Raw genomic sequence first — 13,673 nt, forward strand, 5'->3', positions numbered from 1 at the left:
ACCTGTCTCTTCAAGATTTTACAAGGGGCAAAAAGACAAGAATAAAAGCAATTATGACTAAAAAAAAAAAAATCCACGCTGCTGAACAAAACTGAATATAATGCTTAATCCACCCCCCATTCTCAAAGTTAATTTGTTATTCAATTAGCAAATTAACATGTTAACTCATCTCCTCTGTGATTGCCTTGAATATTTTTATGATTACTTAAATCTATGATTGCAGGAAGACATCATCTCATCGAATTATTCCACATTTTATCCATGATAGGATGCATCATCATCTGGTTGTTATTGACAGGTTTGCAGGCTGGTCCGGTATGACGTGCCTTCAGGACTTTGAACTAGATCCTATCTGACAGCACAGTAGCATCCATCACAATGACTCCAGCTTTCAAAGTCTTGTGATGCTTTGATTTCAGGCCACCATTACATTGGAGAACTTTCTGTCATAGACTCAAAAAGGCTGAAAGGAATTTTGAAGATTTTCTGGTCTGTTCGATTTTACAGAAGGAAAGGAAAACTTAAATCATAGCAGGTCCTTAACAGAATTGTTATTAGAAACCTATGGCTTTGCCTCCAAGTCTTACCCTTTTAGAACCAAGGATTCAGAATATAATATGCCACAAATTATTTTTTTCTGAGAAATTTGTGTGCTTATTAGGATATAGCTGGAGTTTATTAAGACTTGTGAAAGGAGAAGGGAGAAGGCAAACAAAATAGCAAACCAAATGTGGTTGAAAGGATTTCATGAAGTATATCCCTACCTCCATAAAAGTATTTCATGATAAATGGAAAGTTTGCTTAAATTAAAATTTATACCCCAAAATTTCAAACTCAGCTCCATGAATTAGTCACATAATTTCTAAACTTCTAGAGATGAGATTCCTTAGTATTGATGAGTTTTCAGCTACCCATCTTCATCTGCTCCAGGGGAATTTAGGGCATGTAAGAGGACCTTTCTTAGAACTCTTAAAGAAATCTTTGCCCACAATTCACAACTTTTCTCCTACTGGCAAAAGAATTTGACAGCTGCTCTATAGTGTCCAAGTTACACTCTAGATCATTCCCCCTTTCTCCTTTCTTTGTCTTTGATTCCAACCAGAGTCACCCCTTCAACAAGATGCAAGTCCTCTAAGCCTTAATTTTGACTCAACACTTCTTACTCTCCCTTGTTCAAAAATTTATTTCAGCATTTCTTTTAACCCTGACTAAATTTTGAATTCTTGTAGGACAGAAACAGGATTTCTTTCTTATCTGTTTCTTTTCTTACTTCCTTCCTAAGAGGCTGAATAGTTGTACATATGGAAGTTTCTAAAGAAAAAAAAAAGTGTTGTTATTAACCAGTTATATCTAAAGAATAATAAGTTGATCAAAACTAAAAATGCAAAATGGAAACTTTCTTTTCATCTCACCACACCTACTGTGTATCTATTCAAATCTAGTAAACCAGAACAAACACAATTTCTGGTAAACCAGAACAAACACAACTTACTTAAAGTCTTTGCAATTCACTCATTTTTAAATTCTATTTGTTTGTTTTTGATTTTTTGAATCACCCCCAAGAAGACACTTCATTCCTGAAGGACACTCACCAACACTTTGGGAACCAAGAAGGTAAGATCTACTTTTGACTTAATCCTGAATGCAGAAAGGGAAAACAAACATTATTTTGCACATTCTCATTCTTGCCATACGCATAAGTAGTGGAAACCAATGAATTTGAGATCAATTACTAAAGTACTCTTAAAGACAAATTTTAAAAATGTGCAGGTTTTGCCAAAGAAAAAATAACTTCCCAAGAATTTGCTCACTACATTGAAATGTGTAAAATAGATTATAGAACTTTAACGAGCAGTCTCCCGATTAGTGCATTTAGTTGTTCATAGGATCAAGATCCAGTTCACACACGGCTAACTTGACTGTTTCTTAGGCAGAATTCGCACCCCTGAATTTATGCAGCCATACCTTTGCTTATAAGTAATGCTGAAAGAATGAAGAGGGATCATTCAAATTTATGCCCCATGTGGTAATCAAACTCCTTTTTCCAAAATTTTTGTGTCTATTCAAGGTAATTCTAAATGAATTAAAATCAAAGGAACCAAAGTGTAATTGATTCATGACCACATTGTTGCTGACCAGAGAGGAAGGAAAACCAAGAGCCGTGTCGTGGTACCCTGAAAGCAAAGAGAGAGGGGAGCTCTCAGAGGTGGAGATGGAGATTAGGCAGGTGGGGGTGGTTATATCCGTTGGCAGGTTCTTGAAGACAGGAGAAGAGGAGGTGGTTGAAGGGGCACAGCTATGTAGTGCGGGAACAGGTCTTGCTCATGGAATAAAGAAGAGGCTAATTAAGGTTGTTTCTGAGAGTAAATTCAGGGGCCATCAGGAGTCATCTGGCAAGAGAGTGGGGCCAGATCTAACAAGGTGAATTTCATTAGCCAGGAATAAATGGTTTTTGCCCTTGAGTCCCAACACAGTCGCATAAATATAGGGAGAAGATCTGACTTAGCAACCACATGCACAGAGAGGATTGAGGGGCTTTGCTAGACAGTGAATGGTGAGTCAGCAGAGGGACATGGTTGCCAACAGGCAGTCACCACCTCAGCCATTACACCTAGGTCAAGAGAGGTGAGGGCACACTCTGATGGAGGAGGACATGTGGTTTGGATATCACACTTTAAGAGATTAGCAGGAGTAGATTCAGAGTAAAGTGACCAGGACAGTAAAGGAGATTCAGAAACACATCATGGAAGAAGCAGATGAAGATGGAAAATGGAGCGGAACTTATTTAACACAGAGAAGATAAAGTCAAGAACACAGGACAACCATCAAGCAAATGAAGAGCTATCTTGTTGCAAGACTTGAGCTTGTCTTACTGTTACCAAGAGCTGGAATGAGAATGAATCATCCTGAAGTTATGGGAACACGATTTCCATTCAAAATGAGAAGAATCCTTAGCCTGTCAAAGTGGCTTAAAATAGAAATGACTTGTACCTGAAGATATTCAATGAGGCTGGATGACACCTGTGTAAGAATATTACTGAAGACTACTCAAGTCATTAGATAATACAATTAGTAGATACTGGGCTCTAAGTCATGGTTAGAATAGATTTTTTTTTTCTCTACCTGAAAATTAATCGTAACTTGAGTCCCACATGGAAAAGTCTAGTTTTTTTAAGAAGACTAAAAACTATAATTTAATCATCAGTTATTGTAGTCTTTCACCAACTTCAGGATTAGCATCACAAATTTTGTAATATCCATTTAAAATCAGTACTATTAATTCACTTAATATATGTCTCTTCATTATTTTTTTTAAATTTTTTTTCTAACTTTCCCTGAATTTTTACTGTGAAAGTATTAACCAGATACATCAAAATCAGCTGAGAAATTTATAAGATATTCAAAATCTCAATCCAGATCTTCTAAAAATTCCCAGTTGGATTCATATGCACATTCAAGTCTCAGAAATATTGCTTTATATTGCTGGTATAAATGGATGTGAAATACTCTCAAATGGGAAACATTTATTATCCTGTTTTATCAATTCTTATTTTCTTCACATTTTTTCATAAAATGTTACTTCTGAAATTGGGATGCCTATTACAATCTATGTAAGGAATAGTATGGTTTCAATTAGCTGTATTTTCTTTCTCTGTAGATCACAAAATTGATGGCATCTTATATTTTGATATAATAAGGTAATGATAAGTTGTACAACATGGTGAAATATGGCTGTAATTTCAGCTACTGGGGAGGCTGAGGCAGGAGAATTATCAGTTCAATGCCAGCCAGGGCACTTTAGTAAGACCCCATCTCAAAATAAATTTGAAATATATATAAAAAAAAGAAAGAAGAAGAAGGGTGGAAGCTGAGGATGTAGCTCAGTTGTAAAGTGTTTGCCTCACATGCATGAGGCCCTGGGTTTAATCTCCAGTACCAAAAAATTAATAAAGTTAAATAAATATATAATTACTAAATTAAGAAATATTTGCCCAAGATCATTTTGTGCACAACCAATGGGACTATGTCACGATCCTAGCCTTAGAAAAGCAAAGTAGTTTCAGAAAAGCAAAATAACAATTTAAACTAAATAATAATTTAAACAATTTTAAACCCAAACCTCACTCTGAGGCCTTGTAAATAGATCTGATTCTCTGGTCCCCACTACAGAGATTCTGTTGCAGATGGTTTCTATGTGTATGATCTCTCGCCATCACTTTTGGGTATGTACTTAACATTAAGTCAAACTAAATAATAGAAGCCTGTAATTGTACATTCTGCCTAGATTCCCTAATGCAAGAATGCAGCCATTCTCAAAGTGTGGTCCGTGGATCCCTGGAGATGCCCCAAGAACCTTCCAGGAGATATGAGATTAAAACAATTTCATAATAATACCCAGCTGACTTTGTAAAATCTCTTTCACTATGTGAAAGATGTAAAATCATGGATGTATAAAACTGCTTGCAGTTTTAAAAATCACCAAACTGCACTTATAGTCATGATATTCTTCACTGCCATATAGTTGAACTAAAAAAATTTCTTTTCAACTAAAAAAGCCAGTTTCACTAAGAATTACTTAAAATTTTTTAAGTAAGAATTGTTAATTTTATTTAATTTCAATTCTTATGTATACATCCTTTTAATATCTTTTGCAATGAAATGGAAAGTCCACTAGTGTTTTATGGTTATCTCTGGGGAAAATACATGTATAGTTTTATGAGTTGCAAGCTGAACTCGACATTGTACTCATGAAACACCGTTTTTACCTAGAAGACCAACAAGCAGACAAAACTGTGGGTTATTCAAACTTAGAGATTTACTAGACATGCTCCCAAAAATAAATGAAGTGTGATTGATTTTTGGAGGAAAAACATGCATTTACTAGAAATAAACTTTAGCCTTTAAACAAAAAATAGAACATAAGAAACCATGTATCTGCCATCATTAGCTTGACAGCTTCCTAGTATTTAAGGATTTTTTCCAATGATATTACAGTGGCAACATTAATGATTGTGAGTTTTCAATAATGTGCAATGAAATGTTTCTACATATGGAAGTTCTGTATAACTCAGTGATCCACTATTTTTCAAATGGACACTATATAATGCTCATTCATAGGGGAAAAAATTAAAATACCAGATAGATCAATGGATTATAATGTACCAAAGAATAAAACATTTGTTGATATGTTTTCAGATTCCACAACTAGTCTTCAAGAAACTTTCACTTACGTGTTGACACAGTATCTAAGAAGAATATTCACAATTATTTGAAAAGGTGATTAAAATTTTCTTTTCTTTTACAAATAGTGTTGCTTTGCAAAACTGGACTTTTAAAATATTTATTTTAACTCCCCCCAAATATATGGCAATACACTGTATACAGAAGCAGTCATAAGAACACATCTATCTGTCTTCCGTTAGCAGGCATAAAAGAGATTCACAAAATTAAAACCAAAACTACCCTTCTTGCTAATTGTTTTCTTTTTTTCTTTTGCTTTGAAAAATGCTGTCTTCAGAAAAATGTTAACTTATGTTAAGATATAGGGGGGCTGGGGATGTGGCTCAAGCGGTAGCGCACTCTCCTGGCATGCGTGCGGCCTGGGTTCGATCCTCAGCACCACATACAAAACAAAGATGTTGTATTCGCTGATAACTAAAAAATAAATATTAAAATTCTCTCTCTCTCTCCTCTCTCACTCTCTCTTAAAAAAAAGATATAGGGACTTTATAGTAATTTCAAAAGAATTAATAATTTTTCAATATTAATATATTTTAATATATTAATAATATTTATATTAATAATATTATATATAACATTTATATTAATAATAGTATTATTAATAATGATATTATTAATATATTAATAATATTTTAATATTAATATCTTGATTTTAATATCTCATATGGTACATATCGAGAGGTATGACTTATATATATATAACAAAGTTCTTGGGTTCTCAGGAGTTTAATTTTAAGAGAGCCAAGGGGTCCTGAGACCACAAAACCTGAGAATGGCTGTCCTAATGAAACCCACTTAAGCCACAACACTAGGGGCTGCCTTCAGAGGAGTAAACCGGGAAAATGATGGATTCTTTTCCTTTCCATGTAATAACTGAGAAAATTTAAACTGCCTGACAGCTACAAGCCAGGGGCCCTCTTTGGAATTCTAGACTCCTAGCTATGAAATCTTAACCAGGAGTCCACAGAGAGTTCAGAACAGCCCCTGGCCAAAGTAAAACCAAATGCAACTTTTTTCCTCTATCCTGGGAATTGAACCCAGCAGCGCTCTACCACTGAGCCACATTCCCCACCCCCTTTGAGACACTTCGGGGAACCTTAAATTTGCAATCCTTCTGCCTCAGCCTCCCAAGTCTCTGAGATGACAGGCATGTGCCATTGTGACCAGATCCAAAACACAAGTTAACCTGATTAAGGCCCAAAGCAAGGCAGGTACTTCTCTCTAGGCAACATAGAACTCCACAGAATCATAGGAAGAAAGGGTTTCCCTTTTTGTGGAGCTGGGGATGGAACTCAGGACCTCAAGCATACCCCAGTCAAGTGCTCTACCACTGAGTCATATCCTCAGCCCAGAGGGGATATTTAAACCTTGACCAATGGAGAACAATACCCTAAAGGCTAAGATGGGGGAAAGATAACTATAATATGTTCAACTGTCTCACTTTTAAAAAGAGTATATAAAAGATTCCATTCAAAAAATGTTAAGTGCTTTTAAGAGGGATATGGGAAGGTGTGTGTGGTAGTGTCATTTAATTTCATTTTATTTCAGTTACAGGAGAATAAATAGGAAGGAAAAGAAGAGTGAAAGGGAAGAAGGATGAGACATGGGGAAAACAAGTGGAGGAGTTGAGGGAAAACAGATCCAAAGAAGAAGTGAAAGAGGCAAACAGAGAGGACAAGAAGGAACCATAAAGTCACACAGCAGGCAGGAGCCTTAGACAGGGGCTTTATCATTTTAAGTGGCAAGAGACAGGAGCCCAGAGAAGTTAAATGGTCTGATCAAGGTCAATGCCGGGATTTTGGGATTGGGTTTTCTGATTTCTAAGCAGAGAATACACACAAAGAGAAGAGCCAGTAAAGGGAGGGGGGTGTTGATTATAGGAGAGAGTGACCTTGCTGTGGGCCCATGTGCTGTTACTGCATTACCTAAGCAAGCGTGAGAAGCCAGTATTCTGTCATTTTACTTGTCACTGGGCTATCTGCAAGTTCTACCGGGGATTCTCAGTTTCCAGCAACTGTTTCCATATTCACTTAGGAACTGGGGGAGACCTCAAAGCCACAAGCTCAAACGGGAGGCAAAATTTAAGACGATGCTTGAAGCCCCCTTTTACTGGGCTCACCAGAGTCGTCTTTCATTGGTACAGATGTGCATACCTGGGGCTGAACGAAGAGATGTTCCCAAAAGTGACTCAGAAAGAAAAAACAATCCTCACACCTTTTTTGTTCGCTTTTGTTGTTGTTGTTGTTAGTACTGGGGATTGAATCCAGGGGGGCTCAGCCATTGAGCCACATCCCAGCCCTTTAAATATTTTATTTTTGAGACAAGGCCTCCATAAGTTGCTTAGGACTGGCTAAATTGCTGAGGCTGGCTTTGAACTCACAATCCTCCTGCCTTCAGCCTCCTTAGTTGCGGGGATTACAGAAGTGCACACCCATGCCCATCCTTAAATGTGCCTTTTACCTCATTCCTATTTGCCCACTGTAAGCCATAGACCTGGTTGTAGATCCCTCAGGACCTAGCTCTTCCCAGAGCCTTTGAATCTGGCCCTCATGTTGAATAGAGATGACAGGTTGCCACCCTATAGATGCAGTGTTCTCCCAGGTATGAGACTCAGCAATCCCCTGGTCTTCCCAGCTCCCCGCAGTCATGAGCTCAGATGCTGAGATGGCCATTTTTGGAGAAGCAGCTCCCTACCTCCGGAAACCAGAGAAGGAGAGGATCGAGGCTCAAAATCGTCCATTCGATTCAAAGAAAGCCTGCTTTGCAGTGGATGATAAGGAAATGTACGTGAAAGGCATGATCCAGAGCAGGGAAAATGACCAAGTCATCGTCAAGACCCTGGATGACCGGGTAAGTGCTGATCTCAAATGTCTTGGATAAGATGGGTGTCCTTGTTTTCCTTTGGAATGGAATATTAGAAATTGCATCTAAAGACAGATTGAAACTTACATCTCCCTGTTCTATAGTGAAGTTCTCACATCATACACCTTGCTCCTGTCTCTTTCCTTTGAGGGTTTGGTCTTTGAGGATTTTTTTTCTTTGGAGAAAAGGGGAAGGTGCAGGTGAAAGACTTTGGACTACTTAAAGGCAAATTGATGCTATTGTTGCTGAACAGAAAACCAAATATAGCTTGTGGGCTACACACAATCATTCTTAAGAGGAAGCCCAGAAGGCACTGGCTAGTTTAATACGGAGAATTGCAGCATGCCTTTCAATTCAGTACTTATTGGATACCTAGTAGGTTTCCATCAAAGCATGGATCACTTTTCAAATATTTACAAATCTTAGCACATTCCTTCCCCTAAACTTACCCATCTAGTGAAGGAATCAAGATGTATTCGGCATGTGTGAGTCTCAACTCAAACTCGGACACATGAGACAGATTTTTCTCTTAGTTTTTTTTTCTTTATTATTGGACATAATCTCTGATTCCAGATCTTTATCACTGGGCTAGAAAAAAATGTCTTCAGTCACTCTTGGGGTTGTCCCACCCTCAAGGTTGTGGCATATTCTCAACCTACACAGTCTTGCTTCGGGGTTGCATTGCCTCCTAAAAGATCTATTTAGAAAAACGTGCCAGATCCTATTGGTTCAGGATACAGAGACTTTTCTCTCATTCCTTTGGCCACAGTGGGGTCTCTCTTTCTAGACTAAAGCAGTGGCACAGGAGGGCCTCCCTTCTCAAGAATTTTAGGCTATAGCAAATCTCCTTCCTTTTACCTCTTCTGTAAAACCCTCAAACATCCTCTAAGCACTTTGGGTTTTTTTGGAAAACAAAATCCAGAAAGTCCTATAGGTTCCCTCTCTTTTCTGCCCTATTTTCTACCTCTCTTAAGAAAGAAGTACAGAGACAACTGCATGTTTGAGTGAGGACAGGCAGGAAAAACACAGAGTGGGGAAAAATCCAGTAATCATCTTGAAATACTTTACAACTATGGACCGTGCATGATGCAGGCTCAAATGTTCTAACTAGGACAGCAGGGGTACAAATAATTGTGGGAGGCATGAAGAAACAAGGAAGAGAGGAAATGGGTCTCAGAAGAGGGAGCACTTGAAGGTGTCCAGATATCATTTCAATGAAGATATTCTTTGAAGATAAAGGAACCCACTTGATCAAGGGCATTGAGGTAGAAATGCATAAAACACACTGGAGCAGTTGCTTCCAACCTTCTAACCTTTGTCACATCCCAGAACTCACAGCAAATCTGGTAAACAAAGGCAATCTACCTTGATAGTGGCTATTCTAAGCTCCATCTGGCCATCCTGAAGGCAAAAGGCTCTATAGCTCTGCACGCCTGTAACCATCTCCTAGAACCCACAATGGCAGACTGATTGGGATCATCAGACCAGCACTGGTTTGACCAGAATCAGGTTAATCAAGGGCAAGTTACTTAAAGATCATCTCTAGACATGGAAATGACTAATGAATATATCACTGAATATACCACAGTATCTCACTACTTCACCCCTCCAGTGAAGAGGGGTGCAGATCATTGGCTTCCTCTCCATTGCTTGCTTTTCTTCTCAATACGCAGACGCTAACTCTGAACAGTGATCAGGTGTTCCCCATGAACCCTCCCAAATTCGACAAGATCGAGGACATGGCCATGATGACCCACCTGCACGAGCCTGCTGTGCTGTACAACCTCAAAGAGCGTTATGCAGCCTGGATGATCTACGTGAGTGCCCTTGAACATCGGTGCACAACAAAAACATTTATTTCCCTGAGTAAAAACATATACATATACATGGATACATATGTATATGGTTTCCCCCACAGACCTACTCGGGCCTCTTCTGTGTCACCGTCAACCCCTACAAGTGGCTGCCGGTATACAACCCAGAGGTGGTGGCGGCCTACAGAGGCAAAAAGCGCCAGGAGGCCCCACCCCACATCTTCTCCATTTCCGACAACGCCTATCAGTTCATGCTGACTGGTGAGTCCTCTCTTTGTTCATGCTTTTAAAAATAATTGTCAGTTATTCAAGCCTGAGGCTTTGGTCATCTGAACAGTGCATGAACCAAAGAGCTTCAGATGATTTGGGGATGAATAGCCAGCAATGCAAATCTTTTATTTACTGGTCATGATGCATGGAAAGTCCAGTGGTCATGGCCAAAGCCACACTAAGTCCGTGCTTATTTAGGGAGCACAAAGAAATGTCCTGTCCTTACCTGCAAAGCACCCTTAGCATGGACATACTTAGAAGAGAAACTGTGTTAGTGTCCACAGAGTTGTAAAAATAGGTGGAAAAGTCTCCCTTTACCTGCTTTCCCCCTTAACTCAGGCTTCTGTGCATCTTCCCCGGATTTCCAAAGTGGCATTAGAAATAGAGATATGGTGATACTGCCATGCCATTATCACTTTTATCTTCTCAATTTTTGCCTGATTTGACTCAGCACAGAGACAAGAAATAAAAGCCAGCATTCAAGATTGGAGGACACTTAAAAATCATCCAGTACAATGTCACCCATACTTCAATCATTTCTATCCCACATTTACAATCTTTACCCTTTCTGCAAACAATATTTGTTTTCTTTAGCTGAAGTGACCTCAGTTTTAAAGGGAAGGTTAATATCACTATTAGGATGCTATAAGTGCTATAACAAAGTACTACAGACTGGGTGGCTTAAACAACAGAAATGTATTGTCTCACAGTTCTAGAGGCTAGAAGTCTATAATCGAGGTTTCAGCAAGGTTCTTTCCTTCTGAGGCTGTAGGAGAATCTGTTCCAGGTTTCGCACTTAGCTTCTGTGGTTTGCAGGCAATCTTTGATGATTCTTGGCATGTAGAAGCGTCACACTGCCCTCTGGCTTCATCTTCACATGGCATTCTATGTGTGTGTGTGTGTGTGTGTGTGTGTGTGTGTGTGTGTGTCTTTAAATGTCCCCTTATTATAAGGATACCAATCATATTGGATCAAGATTTCACCCTACCCTGAAAGACCTCATCTTGATTAATTACATCTGCATCTTATTTACATCTTATTTCCAAATAATTCTGAGGTTCTGGATATTAGGACTTCAATATATGGATTTTTTCAATCCATACACTCTCAGAAATAGTTTCTCATGAGTAGAAAATAAAAATAAGAGAAAAATACCATGACAGCCAATAAGTGCCTACAAATTCTAAATAGAAGCTGTGGTCTCCTACTTGCTCTGAACCTGAAACTGGCTTTCTTTGTTTCAAAGGGAGATGGAAAGCAAAGAGTTAAAGATCTACCAACATGAACAACTTTTACATGTGGGGTTCACTGTTCATCTCCCAGGCTTTCCATACATTCCACATTTAAGAAATCTGTACAAATTGTAGCCAAGATTAGACATGCCTGAACCACACCTCAAGTTCAAAATCCAACCAGGCCCTAGGTTCTTTAACTTTCCCCCAATTTGCTCTGTATTTAAATCCTACCTGTTTGTTGTTCACTTATTTTGTTTTGCCTCCTTTTGTGTTTCTAGATCGAGACAACCAGTCCATCCTCATCACGTGAGTAACCTGTGTTTGAGCCCATGATGACTCAGAAGCCAGTTCCCATCCCTTGCACTTTCCTTTGTCACATTTACTTTTCTTTTTGGTACTGGGGATTGTACTTAGGGGCACTTGACCCCTGAGCCACATCCCAGCCCTATTTTGTATTTTATTTAGAGACAGGGTCTCACTGAGTAGCTTAGCGCCTCGCCATTGCTGAGGCTGGCTTTGAACTCGCGATCCTCCTGTCTCAGCCTTTGGAGCCACCGCTGGGATTACAGGCATGTGCCACCGAACCAGGCCTTTAACCATTTACTTTTAAATTGACAGTGGAGAATCTGGTGCAGGGAAGACTGTGAACACCAAGCGTGTCATCCAGTACTTTGCAACAATTGCAGTTACTGGGGACAAGAAGAAAGAGCAGCCAACAGGCAAAATGCAGGTAAGCAATGGCCTGCCCTGGAGGATTATTAGAATAAGCATGTCTGACATATTGGGTGAGCGCCAAGGGTGTGTCACAGCTCAGATGAGCCAGGTAAACAGAACAGAAGTTTCCTCTTCTCTGTATTCTCACACAGAACATTTCCAATGCCAAATGTGTGAGGTTTTGTTGTTGTTGTTGTTGTTTTATTTTTTTCCCCCACACCAGGCAATATCCTAATTCTCTATAGACACCCACTGGGGTAGGGGGTGGGAGCAGCAATCTTACAATTCAATTCAATTATGATACTAACTCCCTGGAAATAGTATCATATTCCATAAGACACCCCCACTTCAGGTGTCCATTGCAAGTCCCAGTGCTAAGTGGAACTGACCAGTTACACATCTGGGGCTCCTACAAACCCCTTCTCAAGTTCAGTAATTTGCTAGAATGGTTCAAAGAACTCAGAGAAACACTTTACTTAAACACTTTACTTTTCTTTATAAAAGAAACAATTCAAGAACAACCGGTTGGAAGAGATGCATAGAGGGGTAAGACAGGGAGAGAAGCATGGAACTGCCATGCCACCTCCCAATGTCTCCATGGGTTTGTCAAGAATTCTCCATGGTTAAGAATTCTTACAGAGGTTCTGTTACATGGGCATAACCAACCAGATCATTGGCTTTGGTGATTAGTTTAACTTTCAGTCTCTCTCTCTCCCCTGAAATCTCCAGTCCTGTAATCAGTTCCCATGGCAAACAACCCCCATCCTGGGGCTGTCTGGGGACCCCCCCCCCAGACACCACTCATTCATTATTAGTATATAATAAGACACTTAGAACTTTGGAGATGCCAAGGGATTCAGGAGATTTGTGTCAGAAAACGGAAATATATATCTTTTATTATATCACAATCAGGGGCAAGGCAGAAAGTGGATTTGGGATCTAGCACTAGTTCCTTCAACAATAGTTGAGTGATCTTGACCAACTCCACATGCCCTCTGGAGAAGGGAATGGAAACACCAGGAGTTTTCAAATTGAAGCACATATCAGAACCAATTAAAGGGCTTTTAAAAGGAATTGAGAGCCTCAGCCCATAATTTCTGATTAAGAAGGTCTAAAGTGGGATCCAATGTTTTGCCTTTCTAACATGTTTTCAGGTAAAGTTCTTACTGCTGATCTAGGGATCACACTTTGAGAATCACTAGGTTTAACAGTTTCCAACCCTCTCTGGAGCCAGAAGGATAAGTGATGGAAGTGAGGTAGAAATCCTTTTTACCATAGTAGACTCCTGAGTAACAATTTTTACGATTTTTTTTTTTTGCTACTTACAAGACATTTTTTGAAAACCATTTTTTTTTTATTGCACGATCTTTGAGGTCATTTCCCCTTCTAAACACAAATGTCTATGATACTAGGTGAGTACAGAGGTACATGTATCTAAAAACCCATGATTTTTAATGAAATATAATCAGAGAAGAGAGGCAGTGTGAATGTCAAGATGGAGAGGATAATGTTCCATCCTAGAATCTGACATGACCAG

At 39.1% G+C, this 13,673-nt stretch overlaps 1 protein-coding gene across 1 annotated transcript in view; it reads left to right on the forward strand.

Moving 5' to 3' along the window:
* Positions 1–7,887: 7,887 nt before the first annotated feature.
* Myh13 (myosin heavy chain 13) overlaps positions 7,888–13,673 on the forward strand; it is a 51,939-nt gene continuing 46,153 nt past the window's right edge. The window contains exons 1-5 of the mRNA XM_026390554.2: positions 7,888–8,091; positions 9,777–9,920; positions 10,022–10,178; positions 11,701–11,728; positions 12,041–12,152. Coding sequence (XP_026246339.1) covers positions 7,888–8,091; positions 9,777–9,920; positions 10,022–10,178; positions 11,701–11,728; positions 12,041–12,152 — 645 coding nt within the window. The remainder of the gene's footprint in view (positions 8,092–9,776; positions 9,921–10,021; positions 10,179–11,700; positions 11,729–12,040; positions 12,153–13,673) is intronic.

The sequence above is a fragment of the Urocitellus parryii genome, chromosome 7 (genome assembly GCF_045843805.1).
Source record: "Urocitellus parryii isolate mUroPar1 chromosome 7, mUroPar1.hap1, whole genome shotgun sequence".
Taxonomy (NCBI): domain Eukaryota; kingdom Metazoa; phylum Chordata; class Mammalia; order Rodentia; family Sciuridae; genus Urocitellus; species Urocitellus parryii.